At 48.1% G+C, this 18,110-nt stretch overlaps 1 protein-coding gene across 2 annotated transcripts in view; it reads right to left on the minus strand.

The window, feature by feature from the left end:
• Positions 1–672: 672 nt before the first annotated feature.
• The window catches only part of LOC138963233 (midasin-like), a 221,192-nt gene continuing 203,754 nt past the window's right edge, over positions 673–18,110 (minus strand). The window contains exons 77-90 of one of the 2 annotated variants that reach the window (XM_070335290.1): positions 17,977–18,093; positions 17,595–17,735; positions 16,861–16,962; positions 14,823–14,927; positions 13,445–13,645; positions 12,870–13,085; positions 12,247–12,336; positions 11,817–11,932; positions 10,655–10,829; positions 10,185–10,258; positions 9,175–9,289; positions 2,174–2,386; positions 1,247–1,294; positions 673–892 (exon numbers count right to left, since the gene is read on the minus strand). In XM_070335290.1, coding sequence (XP_070191391.1) covers positions 755–892; positions 1,247–1,294; positions 2,174–2,386; positions 9,175–9,289; positions 10,185–10,258; positions 10,655–10,829; positions 11,817–11,932; positions 12,247–12,336; positions 12,870–13,085; positions 13,445–13,645; positions 14,823–14,927; positions 16,861–16,962; positions 17,595–17,735; positions 17,977–18,093 — 1,851 coding nt within the window. In that variant the 3' untranslated portion in view covers positions 673–754. Of the gene's footprint in view, positions 893–1,246; positions 1,295–2,173; positions 2,387–9,174; positions 9,290–10,184; positions 10,259–10,654; positions 10,830–11,816; positions 11,933–12,246; positions 12,337–12,869; positions 13,086–13,444; positions 13,646–14,822; positions 14,928–16,860; positions 16,963–17,046; positions 17,383–17,594; positions 17,736–17,976; positions 18,094–18,110 lie in introns of those variants that run through there. The other variant, XM_070335291.1, reaches the window with a different exon arrangement.

The raw sequence follows: 18,110 nt of genomic DNA on the forward strand, positions 1-18,110 counted from the left end.
AATACTACCTTTACAAACATGACATAATAACAACAAAAACCAAAAACATGCTTGCAGTATGAAACCATTATTACAGCTAAAGACTCAAATTCTGCAGCAGTCTTCAAGTAACACATAATACAGCTATAAATCCCATCAATAATAACCACTTTTTCATGACTGACACTTAAACACACACACAATACACACACACAATACACACACACACACTCTCTCTCTGAAACACAGACACATATATATACAGAAGGAGAATGGATGGGTGGCACAAATCACAAAAACAATTAATTCACTGCCACAGATGTCGTTCTCATCAAGTGACAACTGATGACAACTTTGTGCACTAGCAATGACTGTCAGCACAGTGAAACATGTGTAAATGAGAGATGTGGAAGTAAGGCCCAAAATGTCCGGATGCTGGCAATGTTTTTATCAGCTGGTCTCTGTCATGAGAAGATTGACACCAGGAGATGCAGCCGTTACTCTTCTGGCATCGGCATCCATGCCACACAAACATCAGCACACAGACACTTTGACACAATCTCCTTCAAACAATTTGAAACAAATTATTTATTTAGGGTTAGAGGGACAGACAGATGCATTGTAATTTGTTGAAAAAGAATCTCCTGATTGCATACACCAGGGATAAGCACCTGTGTCCCTTACTATAAGCACCTGTGTCCCTTACTGGTAGCATCCTCTCATTGCACTTCCCACCACAGGGAACTGTTTGCTGTTCACGTACTCCTCCTTTCCATCAAGAGCTAGTGGCGGTCACCAGCTCAAACCACTGACGGAGAGCGTCACTCAGGACTTGGGGCAGAGAGCCGATATCTCGCAGGATGACATAGAATGGGAACGGAAACTCCTCCATATATGACCGGAACTCTGGCAGCTGTAATTAAATGTAACATGGGTGTCAACATTTATTTTCCCTTAAAGGAATTTTGCATTCAATTGTACACACATGCATATGCATGCACACAAACATACTCACACATGTGCCCGAGCGTGCGCACACACACACACACACAGAGAAGCTTACGAGTACCCAATGTGAACTTTACAAACCAAGGCACACACACACACACACACACACACACACACACACACACACACACACACACACACACACACACACACAAACCTACAAATCCCCAATGGGAATTTTGCAAATCAAGGCAATTTCTCTTAATTTCAACACATCCTACTTTCAGAAAGTGGCATCAAGTATGATAGAAACACTTACTGGTTTTCCAGGAGTAAACACAGTCCTCTTGATGTCAAGAATGGAATTCTGTAAAGAAACAAAAAAAGTAGATTAGTCAAAGAGAAAATGTACAAGTGATTACACAATTAACTTACTGCACTAAGAACATGTTCTGGGGACCTATCCAATGCTTACGTCAAAATGACACACACGTGTTCTAAACACACTTGCAAGGTGAAACAAGTACACATGTTGCACAGATGCACACAAGACGCACATTCGCAGCCCATTCGCATGCACAAACAAGTAGAAACATACGCACACAAATACAGATGCACATTCTAAGCACACCCGTATGCAGAACATAGTACACATGTACGCACACAGACACACACAGAAGCAGATGCATATTCTAAGCATTTGCACATACAAAATCAAGTCTGAACAAGAGGCGAAGCCTTCAAGGCTCACGTAAGAAATCGACAAACAGTAACACAAACTCAATCACTCCGTCACACATACACACACACACACACACACACACACAGTAAGCATAGGTGACACTGTGCAAGAAAGCGAGACACTAGATCTAGATCTGTCTGTCTGCATGTAGCCTACTTACAGGGACACGACTGCCAACTAGTCTCGTCCCGCTCAAAATAAAAACAATGACCGAGACTTTCAGTAATTCCTTCGCGTGACGTCTAACCCTCTAACGTCATAATGTGACGTCTTCAAATGACGAAATGTTAAAGTTTCTACCAGACATACATACATACATACATACATACATACGCACGCACGCACAGACAGACAAAAGTTACGAACGCAAAGGCTACACTTCGTGAGCCAAAAATGACTTACGCACATTCACAGCACACGCACAATCAATAAGCCTGTTTAAAAAAATAACTTTCTCTTCATGAACAACTCTATTCAAACAAAGACGAAAGTCTGCCAACACACCTGGTTTTTTGGATCATCGAGAATGATGAAGACGAGGAAGATGTTGGCTTCGCGGGCCTGTCTGACGGCTTTCTTCACCACACCCAGACCCTCCGCGTTGATCCCTCGCCCGTCGGACACCATCAGGAGCAGCTGCGCCGTCTCTGGTCGCCCCAGCCACCCCTGCTGTCGACTGCGTGCTTCCAGCATCACTGCTGTGGCTTGTTGCAACATCTGGTGGATCAGGAGAAGAAAAAAATATTGTACTCGTTTGTTGATGAAAGGCTATGATGAATTATTGATTTCAATCAGGAGGCGGGGCGAGGATGTAGCTCAGTCGGTAGCGCGCTGGATTTGTATCCAGTTGGCTGCTGTCAGCGTGAGTTCATCCCCACGTTCGGCGAGAGATTTATTTCTCAGAGTCAACTTTGTGTGCAGACTCTCCTCGGTGTCCGAACACCTCCGTGTGTACACGCAAGCACAAGAACAAGTACGCACGAAAAAGATCATGTAATCCATGTCAGAGTTCGGTGGGTTATATAAACACGAAAATACCCAGCATGCTTCCTCCGAAAGCGGCGTATGGCTGCCTAAATGGTGGGGTAAAAAACGGTCATGCACGTAAAATTCCACTCGTGCAAAAAACACGAGTGTACGTGGGAGTTTCAGCCCACGAACGCAGAAGAAGAAGAATCAGGAGGCCTTAAAATGGGCTTCCACTGTAAAACAATGAGAATCAGCGACCGAGCAGTTGGTTGGTTGGTTGGTTGGTTGGTTTTTATCGTCTCTTAAGCAGTTAGTGCTATTTGAGACCGATGCAAGTTTGTTTCCTTTTACAGTTGACACAGTAACCTCCACGCTTAAAACTATTTACAATCAGGTCTATCAATGTAAAAAAAAGGTTCTAAAATGGAAAATTTCCTAAATAAATTATCATTTAATTAATATACTTACCCGAATCACATTAGCATTGAGTCACCTGAGATGCTTATCACTGAAAAACGCTTACCCGGCTAAAGAATTTAAAGGGAAGCAACCCCATCACCAAAACGAAAGTGAAAGTAGCTTTGGTAATGGGCCAGTACACCGGGAGTTACCTCCCATACGGGTGTATGCCACGTCACTTCCTCTAGGAACACGTGCCTATTATCATACGGCTTTAAAAAATCTTAAAACCATAAGCGGGGCAGGTGGGAGGGAATACAGTATGTGATTCGGGTAAGTATATTAATTAAATGATAATTTATTTAGGAAATTTTCCATTTAATATCATATTCTTACTCCGAATCACATTAGCAGATAACATCAACAAGGCGGTGGGCTAGAAATGAATCAAAACTCACCATCAAGTTCTGGACAGGAACTGGCCTGCTGCTATGAGCGCTGGAAGGCCTCTGGAGCCATCCTGTCGAAGAGCTGTGACGTCCCGAAGATAAAAGTTTATGAAAACATCTTCGGAACGCCAATACGCAGTTGTCAGCACCTCCTCTAGACGTCTGGAGCGCAGAACTGCCAGAGAGGATGCCCACGCCCTCGTCTCATGGGCTCGGGCCGAGTCAAGTGGCAAGGAGGGCATAACCCCCCCCCTCTTTGTGCGCCTCCACTCATAAGCCTGCTTGATGAGCGAGGACACCCACCGGGCCAACGTTACCTTCGACAAATCTTTCTCGCGCCTAGTAAGGAGAGAGATAAACAACAACTTCTGAGAACTAGACCGAATCGGCTGAGTCCGGGCTAAGTACAGACGAAGTGCCCTCACAGGGCAATTGACCGAATCGGGGTCACCCGGGGCCAACGCGCTGGTCAGAGCCTTAACTCTAACCAGCGGAGAGGCCTGCCCCGGAGACTGATTCTTGGCCAGGAAATCAGGCCGGAAACGCAAAGATGCGGAACCGTCCGGCTCAAAGGAGATATCTCCAGGCTGACCCGACAGGGCGTGGACCTCGCTACCCCGTCGGGCCGTAGCCAACAAAAGGAGAAACAGCGCTTTGCGAGTGACATTGAACAGACTGGCCTCGCTTAAAGGCTCAAAATCCGCAGAACGAAGGAATTCCAGGATTAAAAACAAGTCCCACTTGGGAGCGGGCAAACGAGCTTTAGCTTCCTTAAGAGCAGCCCCTTTAATGACTGCAGCTATAACGCCCCCGACTCGAACAGAACGACCAATCTGCTGAAGAGTCGCCGAGATAGCGGAGCGCCGGACCCTCAACGAGGAGACTGAGGCGCCCTGTGAAGACATGAAAGAGAGGTGGTTAGCGACCTGAATAGAGCGCGGAGCCACCGAACTCACCCCTCTAGCTGAACACCAGGCAGTCCATGCCTTCCAGTGGGAAGCATAAACTGAAGAGGTGGACGCTCTATGCGAGCGAGCCACCAAGTCCAGAGTCAAAGACGACGCCCCAGAGCGCTTCAGCGAGTCCCGAACAACTTCCACACGTGAAGCTTCAGAAGACTGGGCTCCTCGTGTGGAATGCCTGTTCGGGGCTGCACTAGTTCCCCTCGCACGAGTGCGAGAGGAATGGGGGGCCCTTGGGCAAGCCGAAGAAGATCTGGAAACCAGACCTGCGACGGCCACAGAGGAGCGACCAGAAGAAGAAGGGCCGGCTCCTCCATCTCCGCTTTCCGGATTACTCGGCTGAGTAACGGAAAGGGAGGAGTCTGAAGATCTGTATGTGCCCCCCAACCCTCCCTGGACGCATCTGTAAAGAGGTCCAGGTCGGGGAGGGGCACGACGATCGGAACACCTCTGCAGACCCACTCCGTGTGCAACCACGGAAGGGTCGCAGACCGGAACCATCCCTGCAAAGGGATGAGGGCGTCCCAGTCCACCAGAGGAGAGTCCACAAACGGCTTCAGCGCGAACTGAAGCGGACATTTGTGGACCCGGCCCAGTGAAACCAGAAGAGCCATAGACTCCATCTGCCCCAAGATGGAGGCGAGCGAGCGGATGGAAGCCATCAGGAGAGGTAAAGTGGAGCGAATCTGAGCTTGGAGCTTGTCCACCCTTCTCTGAGAAGGCTGGACAGTCCAAGCGACCGTGTCGAAAGACATCCCCAGATAAGTGAATGTCTGTGACGGGGTCAGCTCCGACTTTACCCGGTTGATCGAGAACCCCAACCAGTTGGATTCTCGAAGAACCGTCAGGGTATCCTGCGAACAGCCGCTCTGGGACTGGTTCATGATGAGCCAGTCGTCCAGATAAGCCCGCAGACGGATACCCTGGGACCTCACCAGTGCACAGACCTGTCTCACCACCATGGTGAAAATCCACGGTGCGAGAGACAGCCCGAAAGGGAGTGCGCGAAACTGGTAGATCTGATCTCCCCACCGGAAACGAAGCCATTTCCGGTCGGTCGGATGCATAAGAATGTGAAAGTATGCGTCCGTGAGATCGATCGAGGTCACCCAGTCTCCTGGGCGGAGAGAGTCTCGGACAGAGGCTGGCGTCTCCATCTTGAATTTTATCTCCCTCAAGAAAGTATTGAGGAGAGATAAATCCAACACGGGACGCCATCCTCCTGATGCTTTGGGAACAGCGACCAGACGCCCGTAAAATCCCAGGGAGCTGTGGACCCGAACTCTCTCCACCGCGCCCTTCTGCTCCAGGGAGGCAATTTCCGACTGCAAGACGGAACGTGCTTCCTGCGAGAAGGGGGGCTTGAACCGCGGAGGCACTCGGGTAAGAGGCGCCTTTTCCTCCCGCCAGAGTAGACGGAAGCCCGAACTCACCACTCCCACAATCCATTGGCTGTCTACTACCGACATCCAACGAGAAAGTGCCCGGGAGGGGCCTCCCGCCATCACCAAGGTGGAGGGCGGGAGGGAGGTGAGATCGGGAGCGCTTCATTGGGGGTGTGGCTTACTTCCAGAGCCGCCACGCCCCCTCCCCGATGCCGTCCTCTTCTTCCCACCACGAGCGGCCGGCGAAGCCTGCCGCTTCTGAGCTGGCTTGGGGTTAGACGATGTCTGAGCCTGCTTCTGTTTAGAAGGCTGAGACTGTTTCACCCCCTTCAGAGTGTAGTCAAGGAACTGACTGTCCTTGTTTGACTGAATCTCCTTCTGTCTGGCATCCAGTGCCAGCGGACAGAAGAGAGACTCCTCTGAGACCGGGGAGACTCTCAAGGTCTCCCTAGTAGCCAGCTCCGTGAATTGGGACTGCGAGAGGAAGAGATCCCTCCTGCAGAGTACCGCTTGGGTGTACTGCAGGGAGGAAAGACGCAATTGTTCCTCATTGACCTTGGCCAATGCGGTCAAAAGCGCAGAGACATCGTCCGCATTCTGTTCTTCACTGAGAGTGAAAGGAACTAGCGAATCGGTCAATGCCCGAGACAGAGCCCGAACGAGAGTCTCCGCAATGGAGGACAGTTCGATCTGCCGACGTCCAACCTCCTCAGCAGAGAGGAGGGAAGCCTCGGAAACCGGCAAAACCGAATCACGCTTGATCGGTTTAGTCAGAAGAGGCAGCAATTCCCGGGAAACCGGAAGGGTAGCCCTAGGGAGTGCAAAAGACGCCAGCCAATTCTGGCTCTGATTGGGCATGCCAAGCTTCCTATTGGCCGTAGGCACGAAGGAAGAGGCTTGGGCAGCTGAAGCCACCCACTGCTGAGCTGATTCCGGAACTGGACCAAAAGGAAGCAGTAACGGAACAGGCACTGGCCGAATACCACTCCCCGCATGTGCTGGACGAACCAGTGAATGCGAAAGTTGGTAAGCCACTGACGGAGACTCGGCGAACCGGAAGGAAGAAACATCCTCCTGTGCCGGCCGGAAGTCCGCCATGGCAGAAGGAACGAATGATGCGGAAGAGTCCGCAGCCACCACCCCTTCAGGAAAATAACGAGACGTTACTTCCGCCGCGACGTCAAGAACAGACTTGAGCTTCGACGGAAACACGCCCCGCGACTCCTCGCTGACCACTGATGGAGCATCAGAATAGTCACACGTGGAACCATGACCGAAGTCACCAGTTCCGGAAGCAGAAGCATGCCCTGGCAAACCGGAAACCGGAAAAGCCTGAGCACTAACGTCATCCTGCCGCCCAAAACCCTGTGAAGGTAAAGGGTAAGCAGGACGACCATCCGCAAAAACCGGAGCTGGATGAGCTGACGTCACTCCCCCGACTGAGTGGAGTGATGCCTGCTCAAGCCTAGGCGCTTGAAAGCCGGAAGGCGCACGCTGTAATCCACTATCTGGTATCCGGAAGGAACCACCAGAAGAGGAAGAAGCGTTTCCGGCCGAAACCGGAAGTGTAGTCAACGGAACCGCAAAATGCGGAAGTGAAGACTGCACTGGTTGACTTCGCGATCCGGAAGGACCGGAAGTCAGTGAATACTCCATCCTGCCGCGACCGCCGTAGCGTGCCGGAGCGGACGGATCATCACTTCCGGCAAGTGCCGGAAATGCGGCAGTCGAAACCGACTGCCGCCGCTGTTCGAACAAGTCCGGGGCCTCGTAGGTTATCGCCGGAAATGAAAGATCAGCAAGGTATCGGTCGTGACCCGATGCGAAAGAGCTGTCCCCCGAAGGAGAACGTCCAGGCGCCTCACGAGGGCTATCGGACCAGCTCTGCTTACCAACCGACGCTGAAGAGGGAGGACGCTGCTCCAAGCCGGAAGTGGAGGACAAAGACACGGAAGCCAATGCCCGGACGTCACTGCCAGATGCCGGAAACGCCGAACTGCTGGCGACGGAACGCTGAAATTCTGCCTGCACCAAGCTGCGGATTTCTGGAACCAGTGACTTTAACAGAGAGGAAACCAACGCACCTTGTCCAGGTGCTAACAAAGAAGACGAAGTCTCCGATGTAGAGACAGGTGCAGAAGTAACAGTAGCGCTAGGCGCCGCAAAAGAAGCAGAAGTAGTAACAGCGCTAGGCGCCGAAATTGGTACAGCCAACAAAGTGTTACGCTCTTGGTCTGTAACAAGTAACGTTGCTTTGGAAGAGGAAGACTTAGCCTTAATTTTCCCCTTGGGGTCCGACTTGCCACGGCGCTTGTCTGAATCAGACATGTTGACAACAACACGTGGCAACGCGAAAAAATTTACTGAAACATAAGTCTAAACGACTGGAAAATTCAGTAAACACACGCACTAATGCGTTAACAAAATACTATAGCTAAACTTGCCCCACAAGCAGAGGCACGGAGAGCTACAAACAAAGTCACACGAGCTAGAAAACTAACTCACACAACAAAATGGCGACACGCAAGACACTGACACAAACGTCAACAACACGTGGCAAAGTAAAAAGATTTACTGAAACGTAAGTCAAAACGACTGAAAACACAGTAAACACACACGCTTACGCGTCAACAAAATACTAAAGCTACACTTGCCCAAACAGAAAGAGGGCACGCAGAGCTACTAGCAAAGTCACACGAGTTAGCTAACTAACTCACACAACAAAATGGCGAAACACGCAAGTCACTGACACACAAGTCCGTAAAAAACGGACAACGTACAGTAACGAAACAGCGCAAACAACCAACAACAAACGGGAACGAGCTCACCAAACTGTAGGCAAGGCGAGCAGACAAGCTGGGTAACGTGGCCGGCGGGTGTCACTCAAACACACAAGGTCAGCCACAGAGCGTCAAAAAGTGAACCGTCCTCTCCGAGGTGAAAAAGACGTATGATAATAGGCACGTGTTCCTAGAGGAAGTGACGTGGCATACACCCGTATGGGAGGTAACTCCCGGTGTACTGGCCCATTACCAAAGCTACTTTCACTTTCGTTTTGGTGATGGGGTTGCTTCCCTTTAAATTCTTTAGCCGGGTAAGCGTTTTTCAGTGATAAGCATCTCAGGTGACTCAATGCTAATGTGATTCGGAGTAAGAATATGATATTAAATGTCCTCGCTTTCACATTTTGTACTTCAAATCAGGTTAAAAATCTTGATCTCTGTGACTGAACAGACAACTTCCGTTCTTCACAACGCACTCAAGACCGAAGACCGCAGACCATAGAGAAATACTGTTCATTTTCTCATTTATAAAAAACATAAGTGAAAGACTCCACTCACCAGAGCAACGCGTGTCTGTTTCTGTTCAAAGGTGAACTGCTGCAGGATGCGAGCTCCAGCCTGGTTGGAAAATGTCTCTGTGAATGGGTGCAGCAGCTTCACTGTTTCTCCAAAACTGAAACAGTACAACCAGAAATGATACACAGACCCCTTAGCTCATAATCTGATTAGCTAATTATTTCTATTTTTGGCTCACGTAAGTGTAGCCTATGCGATGCTAACTTTTGTCTGTCTGTGCGTGCGTGTGTGTGTGTGATAGAAACTTTAACATTTCCGAGTCTATGGATGACGTCATGATGCATTAATTGACGTCAAACACTTTTGACCGAGACGTAATCTTCTTATGCGAGCTTTATCCATAGGTGTTTGACGTCAATTAATGCATCATGACGTCATGCCTCCCTGTAGTCTTTCTCTCTCGCGCGGTGTGTGTGTTCATTTTGTGCACATGTGTTATTGTTACTGTTTGTGTGTGTGTAAGAGACAGAGAGTGTGTGTGTGTGTATGAGTTTGTGTGTGTGTATGTGTTTGTTTGTAAAGGTGTGTGTGTCCGTCTGTCTATGTGCGTATGAGTGTGTGTTTTGTATGTATGACGGAGTGATTGAGTTTGTGTTACTGTTTGTCGATTTCTGACGGGAGCCTTGAAGGCTTCGCCTCTTGTTGCATTTGCATTAATGCTCTTGACCATCTGTGGGTGTGTCTGCTGTGGGTGTGTCTGCTGTGGGTGTGTCTGCTCCCACACGTATAGCATGGACATTCAGCCCACAACACTAACACCATGTCACTGCTACAACTCAGCTGACCCTCTAGAACACTCTGCATACTACTTACCTCTCTCACAGTATACGGGATAGGTTTCACACAGTCTGTGCATGGCTTTGTTTGTCTGTATGTCTGTCTGATTGTTGTTTTCAATTCTCATCTTGCCACTTGATAAACTTTTGTTTCGAATGGTACTAAAAACGACTTCATCTACATTGGCGTATGAACAGGGTTATAAATTGACTGACCTACACACAGCAAGGTCTCCAGTTTCCAGCAGCGTCAAAGCGTTGGCCGTCAGTGCCAGGGACTCGAACGCCAGCTGCAAGAAATCGCAGTCAGTTCATTGGTTTTGAGGACTCTGAATTTCTACCATGCTCTAATTTGTCTAACAGTAGTGATCTACAGTAGTGATCTACAGCAAGTAAAAAAGGAACAAAGCATAACCTACATGAAGATTGTTCAGTACCGCTAATACTGAGATTATCGTTGCCCCTCCAGACTGCTTGCCGGAATTACTCATCTTGTTCTTCATTCGCCAGAGACACAAACATGACTCAAAACTGTTAGAAATCCTGCTTCCCGCATTATCACATTCAGCCATGCATAAAGATACACCAATCATTAACAGCTATTGTGTTTTCAGCGTAGCAATAGGGTCTGATATTTTGACGAGACAAGTATAATGCCGACGAAAAAAATGTCTGTCTCCCCTCACCTGTTTGGAGTGGTTGTCAGCCATGCTGGAGGAGTCATCGATGGCAAGCATGATCTGGTACTGGCGCTTGCTGGGCTTGGTACGACGCAGCCAGATCTTGTCCTTGCGGAACTGAGACGCGATGTACGGGATCACCTTGCGCATGTTCAGCCGCTTGCCTGTGCGATAGTCTCCCCTGGCAACATCAAACTTCATAGTTAGGAGGGAAATTAACACACACACCAGCAGAAAGTATATGTGGCAATGGAAAGGCCAACCAGGATCGGACAGCTCGGTCTGCTATTTGAGGGCAGTGTGTGTGTGTGTGCAGGGGTCGACACTAACTTATTTGGCCTTGGGCCACACTGGCCCCAGAGATGGAAATTGCTGGGGCGGAAAACAAAAATCTGGGGCCCACTCTCAGTATTCACATGCGGCAATGCATTGTCTGTTTTTCTTCATCGTACTGAAGCCAGGAAAATTCTTTCAACCATTTGACATTGAAATTATGCCAACGCTTCGCGCTTTTGGCTGCATCGGTCTCCTTTTTTCGTTTCTCTCCACCCTGTTCTTCATCTTCATTTCCATGTCTTTTTACACTAGGGATGTGTCGCCACATTTTGCGTTTGGCATTTGAAGGCGTTACTTATCTCTCACGCAAAAGAGCGCAATCTGGGAGTTATTTCCCTGGTTTTTTTTCTTGACTGCGGCATTAACGCAAATTTCAGTGACGACTTTGACTGGCGATTTTTAGTGATTGGCTCTGGCATTAGAATTTTTGGTTTGTCATTGTTGGAATGTATCCTGGGGCGGAGTGGGCCCCAAGCTTCGGCAATGTTTGGGGCGGAGTGGGCCCCAAGCTTCGGCAATGTTTGGGGCGGAGTGGGCCCCAAGCTTCGGCAATGTTTGGGGCGGAACACAAAACTCTGGGGCGTTCCGCCCCCCGCCCCCGCTAGTGTCGAACCCTGGTGTGTGTGTGTGTGTGTGTGTGTGTGTGTGTGTGTGTGTGTGTGTGTGTGTGTGTGATACAAATGAGGAAACAAAATATAACAATTAATGTTTACCTTCTATTCCTTAACACACAAAACTTAGATTGTCAGATTCATACTGAGAAAAAGAAAAAATCGATTTGAATCACAGAAATCAAAATAAGTTGTGCCTAAATGAACACAAAGCAACTCACCTGAGTTTTGTGGCTTGGGAAGGTTCGAGAACAAGACGCAGTTGTTCACACAGCTCCTGGGAGAGACTTGATGTGAGAGCTTCGTATTTCTGCCATGCCTCGCCCGCTGCTACCGCCTGTGGGAGCCATCAATATGGATTCTTCATTGTGCTCAACTCAACTCTTCTATATAAACTGCAAAGTGTGGGCAGTTACACACACACAGTCAGTCACACACACACACACACACAGTCAATCATACACACACACGCAAACCCCCACCACACAGTCACACACACACATGCATCCCCCCACCACACACACACAGAAACTACTTTCCAGACAGCAAAGGAAAATCACCACCAATACATTCATGACATGTGTAATGATTTCCACAGCATTGGTTTTACTTCAGTAGCTTTTAGTCTTCATAACACCCATAGCAACTCACGGCGTGGTGGTCAGTGGTGTCAGCGTGTGTCCAGTTGTTGATGCTGTCCTCCAGCTGACCTCTCAGTGCCTCCACGTCCACCTCACTGGCCTGCAGAAGAAAAAGATGTACAAACACACGATTAAAGCCTAGCTGTAAACACAATCGCAATAAAACACATAATTACAGAACAATGCACATCTTGCTGACCAGAAAAACACGTTAAGCTGAAAGCTCTGGGTTAAATCACTAGTTCACCTGGAACTAGATCAGCTTCTCAGTGTTAAATCACTAGTTCACCTGGAACTAGATCAGCTTCTCAGTGTTAAATCACTAGTTCACCTGGAACTAGATCAGCTTCTCAGTGTTAAATCACTAGTTCACCTGGAACTAGATCAGTTTCTCAGTTTTTAAATTAAACTACAGTGGTACCTGCGATGAAAGGACACCCCAGGGAACAGCCAAAAGTGTCCCTACTTTGCAGGTGGCCTGTCATGACAGGTATACTTTGGTAGAGATAATAGAACAAGGGACAAGAGAAGGTGTCCTCTCTTCAAAGGGGCCACACATTGCAGGTACCACTGTGGCAGAAAAGACAGCTGTAAAGCAATTCTATGAACTTAATCAAACTTGCGTTCACTTACTATAGCACCCAGATGAAGATGCTCAAGCTGGGTATGGATTGTCGACTCCGGAGCTCGTTCAGCACCCAAGGTCATGACATCTGACCCTGCTATTTCCGTCTTTCCGATCTCCTTTCTGGGTTCTCCATCTTTTTCTTCCCCGCCAGCTTCTGTCTCCTGTTGCTGCTGTCGCTTCCCTGTATCTTTGGCAGCTTTCTCTCCGGCTTCATTCTCTTCCTGCAAAAGTAGAAACACCGTCAATGAAACGTTACTGGATTGAGACATACAAATGATTCCATGCAGTCCCTTTTTGCAGGAAGATGAAGTGCAGTGTAACAGAAATTGCACTCATATATGACAACTAATACTTCACAGGAAAAAAGTCATTGAGCTAAAGCAACAAAAAACAAAAAACCCAATATCCTATTAACTCTTCACGTCCTGTTCTGCACGATTCCGCACGTCCGCCGTAGGTCTCCACTAGCTTTCCACTGGGAGGAAGCGTGACTCTTGTTGCTGCTAGCTTTCCACTGGGAGGAAGCGACTGAGCAATGGGATAATAAAGTAAATAAAATGAAAAAGAAATTAATCCTGACCTCTTCCTTGTCGTCCTGCATCTTGACGTCATCATCTTCGTCCATTTCGTCAGCGTCTTCTTCGGGTTTGCCCACAACACTCTGCTGCTGCTGTTGTTCGTCTGTTGCCACGTCCAGGGTCTGGGCGTCAGCGTGAGATGTGTCGTCCGCGATGTGTTCGTACATCTCCGCCTCGTCTTCCTCCCTGGATGGTTTGTCAGGCTAAGGTAGAAATTGAGACATGCTGAATTTATCATTTAAAAACAATGCAGAAACAAAATTGTACAGCATCACTTTCTTCCATTCTTGGATTCCCTGAGCTGTGAAGCTTTGTTTATTGTTTTGTTTTGAGGATGAAGTGTTTAATTGAAATTAAAATGGACAAACACACTGATGTATTAATTTTCTTCTGGAAATCTGGTGAGTTAAGTCATGATTGTTCCTGTCACAAATCACAGGCATTTTGAATGTTGAGAGAAAGTGCAAGACACATGCTGTTAATGGTATGCAGTCCACATGGACACTAGATCTATTGGTTTTGTCTTGTAGCTGTTGCTATGGGGAGAATGAATATTCCCCTCAGTGCATTTAACGTCTATGTGTATGAACCGTGCAAAGCCCAACAAGCCACTACAGACGGAGGGCGATCAAAGCTCAGTTACTTTAGCAGCGTTGTGTCCTGAGTAGCGCAAGAAGTGCCTCTCCTCAATAACCCAACACTGCAATCAATCCAGCTCATTTTTAACAGCAGCTAAAATAAAGCCCAAAAAACAAGAACTACAGTATTGCTGTGTACTAAATCCGATCACATCCCTCTAGCTGAGAATGTGCATCCCCCCTTTTGAGACCTCCACAAATCTGAAAAAATCAGGTCTTAAAAAGGAGTTTCAAAATGGGAGCAAGTTTACAAGGGCTCTGAACAGAAAAACTGACAAAATAGGGTGTTCAAAGGGAGGGAGTCTTGAACTGGGGGGGGTTTACAAGGGGGGTTCCTACTGTATATGCATTGCTATGTGTATGAACCGTGCAAAGCCCAACAAGCCACCACAGACCGAGGGCGATCAAAGCTCAGTTACTTTGGCAGCGTTGTGTCCTGAGTAGCGCAAGAAGTGCCTCTCCCCAATAACCCAACACTGCAATCAATCCAGCTAATATTTCACAGCAGCTTAAAGCCACACAAAAAAGAAGAACTACAATAATGCTCGAAGGTACAACATGAGATGTGCCTCTAGCTTAGCATCTATCAACTTGGCCCACTTCACTGTGAAAGTAAAGGCGGCTTCACCGACTTTGGCCCATTCAGATAACTGAACACTCTTCTCAAGCGAACATATGCTTCCACTGTGGGTTTTCACATAATATACGGTCATACAGGAAGCTGGAAAGAAAGCGGACGTACCTGAGGTCTTTGAGAGGAACGATCCGTTGTTTTCAGGCGTTTGAATTTCTCCTCCGTTGTTCCCAACGACCGGTCTGCCTGAGACTGGCCTGGACGTCTCTGTGTCTGCACATGCCATGGAATATTCTCGTTAAAAGTTATCTACATTGCATCTGCCATCAAATATTCTTGTTAAAAGTAATGCACCTTAAAATCTGTGCAAACACTGCAAGGATACAGCAACACTGAACAATCTTGTAGGTAGCGTACTGATGTTCTCACATCAGGCTGAAAGACGCAAGCAAATGCTTTAGAAAAAAAAATGTCCTACTACAGCAGTCCCTGCAATGTACGGCCCCCGGCATGAGCGGACACCTGACATGTACGGACACATTTGCTCGGCACGGAGTGTTTTCCTTCTATATTTGCCCCCCCTTAAACGGACACCTGCAAAACGTGGACGCGGACACTCATTTTCGGTCCCAACAGCAGGTCATACCTCCAATGTAGGGACAGACCATCGTCAAATTTTCACCACAACAAAATCGATAACAGAGCAGTCCGGCTCTTGGTACGAAGATCACAGCCGCAATGGCGTGATGACAGTCACTGATAACTTGAGTGCACGTGTACCCATCAGGAGGTGGGGTAGTTTTGGTCAGGAGTGAAGAGTACATGCGAAGATGCCAACATGAAACTGCACTGAGCTCTTTATTCTTGTCTGTTTGACGTAAACAACAGAAACCACAGTCGATGAAGGTCCTCAGCGAAAGTGAGTGAAAAACCGGCCACAGTTCTCAGCATCGTGTGTTGATCTGTGTGTAACCTCTTTCATTGACAAGATACTCTTGTTTCCCCTCAGCCTTGACCAGTGAGTCGGTTGCCTAATCTATGAACCCTTCAGTTGTCTTGCCTTGTCAAAAGTTACGACACAGTCAACTGGTTTTGCTCTGAGTGAACAGTGCAGCTGGCCTCAATTAGCTGACACCTCTCTGGCCACAGCCCCCAACAGTACATGGCTGGAGGGAGGGAGTGAGAGAGAGGAAGTGGGGGTGGGTGGGGGGTGGAGGGTTAGCTGGCTAAACTCTGTGGGGTGTCCGGTGTCATTGCATGTCAGCAGGAAGAGCATTGTAGAGAAATAGAGAGGTGTACTCTTCCACAAAATTTCCAAGCAGGCATTAGTGAGGGAGAGTGGGAGCTGTGTTATGTACAGTGTATTTCCGACTGAAGAGTGAAAAGTCACTGCCATGCCACATGATCGGCATGCAGTCAATAGAGCCAGACAAGAAAAAAATAAATTACATGATTATGACATGCAGCTCTATCTGCTGCTCTTTATTCAAACTGGTTTTCAAGCTTATTCTTGCAAAGCATCTGCACACGCTCCTCTGTGCTGTGTTTGTGTGGCTGCTTTCGTATGTCAGCGCATGGTGAGTGTGTTCACTGCCTTGAGGATTTATTTTATCTCTTCTTTTCAACACTTTTCAAACAAATCCTTTTTACAAAACGTTTAAAGAACTATTAGGAGTTTATTGTTATTGTTTAGTAGCCACAAGAAGTGATTAGCATAGACTCAATCCTGTTGTTTGTGTGTCTGTGCGAGTCGAGTGTATGGCCCGGGGGAGGGGGTGGTGTGGTCACCCCTCCCGTGACCGGACACCTGCAATGTACGGACAGTTTTGCTAGGGCCCAAGGGTGTCCGTTCATGAGAGGGACTGCTGTACAGATCAAGTCTTTACAACAGTCAAAAGCACATACTGTTTTTTTGCAGGTGTTCAGTTTATATCAACAATAAATACTTGTACTGAATCAATGCTTCGGCATCCAGTGAGAAGCAGACAAAATTAAGTGGTGTTTCCGCTCATTTAGCAAACTCATTTTCATGAAGCATTTTCATTCAAACCAACCTGCCTATGAATTTAAACACGAAAGATCCTCAGATCAAAACCCAAACTTAAAGCAAAATAAAATGCATTTCAGTGTGCATGCGTGCATGTGTGTGTGTGTGTGTGTGTGTGTGTGTGTGTGTGTGTGTGTGTGTGTGTGTGTGTAAACTTACCTGCTTCCTGTGGTGGGGTGCGGTTCCCTCGGTGACCTGGGCAGAGGTGGTCCCCTCATGGCCGTCCTGCTGGTCTGTACTGGCCGTTCCCGCTCCCTCCGTCTGTCATTGCACACAACAAATCATTCACTTAATCCCTTCATGGCCGTCCTGCTGGTCTGTACCGGCCGTTCCCGCTCCCTCCGTCTGTCATTGCACACAACAAATCATTCACTTAATCCCTTCATGGCCGTCCTGCTGGTCTGTACCGGCCGTTCCCGCTCCCTCCGTCTGTCATTGCACACAACAAATCATTCACTTAATCCCTTCATGGCCGTCCTGCTGGTCTGTACCGGCCGTTCCCGCTCCCTCCGTCTGTCATTGCACACAACAAATCATTCACTTAATCCCTTCATGGCCGTCCTGCTGGTCTGTACCGGCCGTTCCCGCTCCCTCCGTCTGTCATTGCACACAACAAATCATTCACTTAATCCCTTCATGGCCGTCCTGCTGGTCTGTACCGGCCGTTCCCGCTCCCTCCGTCTGTCATTGCACACAACAAATCATTCACTTAATCCCTTTGTCATCCCTGACAAAGAAATAAAAACAGGACACAACAAATCCTTCCCTTAATCCCTTCGTCATCCTTGACAAGGAAACGAAAAGAATCAAGAATGAGTTCCAAATGCATATGACATGTGCAACAGAGCAAGAGAGAGTTATTCGGAACATATCTCCTTGTTTATCAGACCTACCTCTTCCTGGTTGTTATTTTCCCCAGCAGCTTCATCCTGAGCGTCCTCGTTCTGAACGGCGCCAGCATCATCGTGACTGGACTTGCCCCGGTTTTCCGCCTCCTCCATCTCCTCCTTCTCTTCTGATGCCGCCGGGTCATCCTGCAACAGTCACCACAACTAGCTGCAAATACTGTGCAACACCAAATTTAAGACCCCAATATAAGACGTACTTTCCCCTCTTGTGAAACTCTGCTTTCTTGATAACTGTTTGTGTGTTATAGCGCTTCATAAGGAGAAACACAGTGTTGTGTACACACAAACACAACTTGACACACACCCTTACTACACACCTACATGCACACACACACACACGAACATTGATGTTGAAAGCAAAGCATACCTGAGGTTTGAACCCCTTGTCCTCAGCTCCCTCTTGTTCCTGGTCATCGTGTTCCTCCTGTCCCGCTGCTTCCTTCTTCTCTCCTCCCTTATCGTCTTGTTCATCCTCCACACCGTCCTGTTACCAACACACAG

This window comes from Littorina saxatilis, linkage group LG3 (assembly GCF_037325665.1).
Source record: "Littorina saxatilis isolate snail1 linkage group LG3, US_GU_Lsax_2.0, whole genome shotgun sequence".
NCBI classification, from domain to species: Eukaryota; Metazoa; Mollusca; class Gastropoda; order Littorinimorpha; family Littorinidae; genus Littorina; species Littorina saxatilis.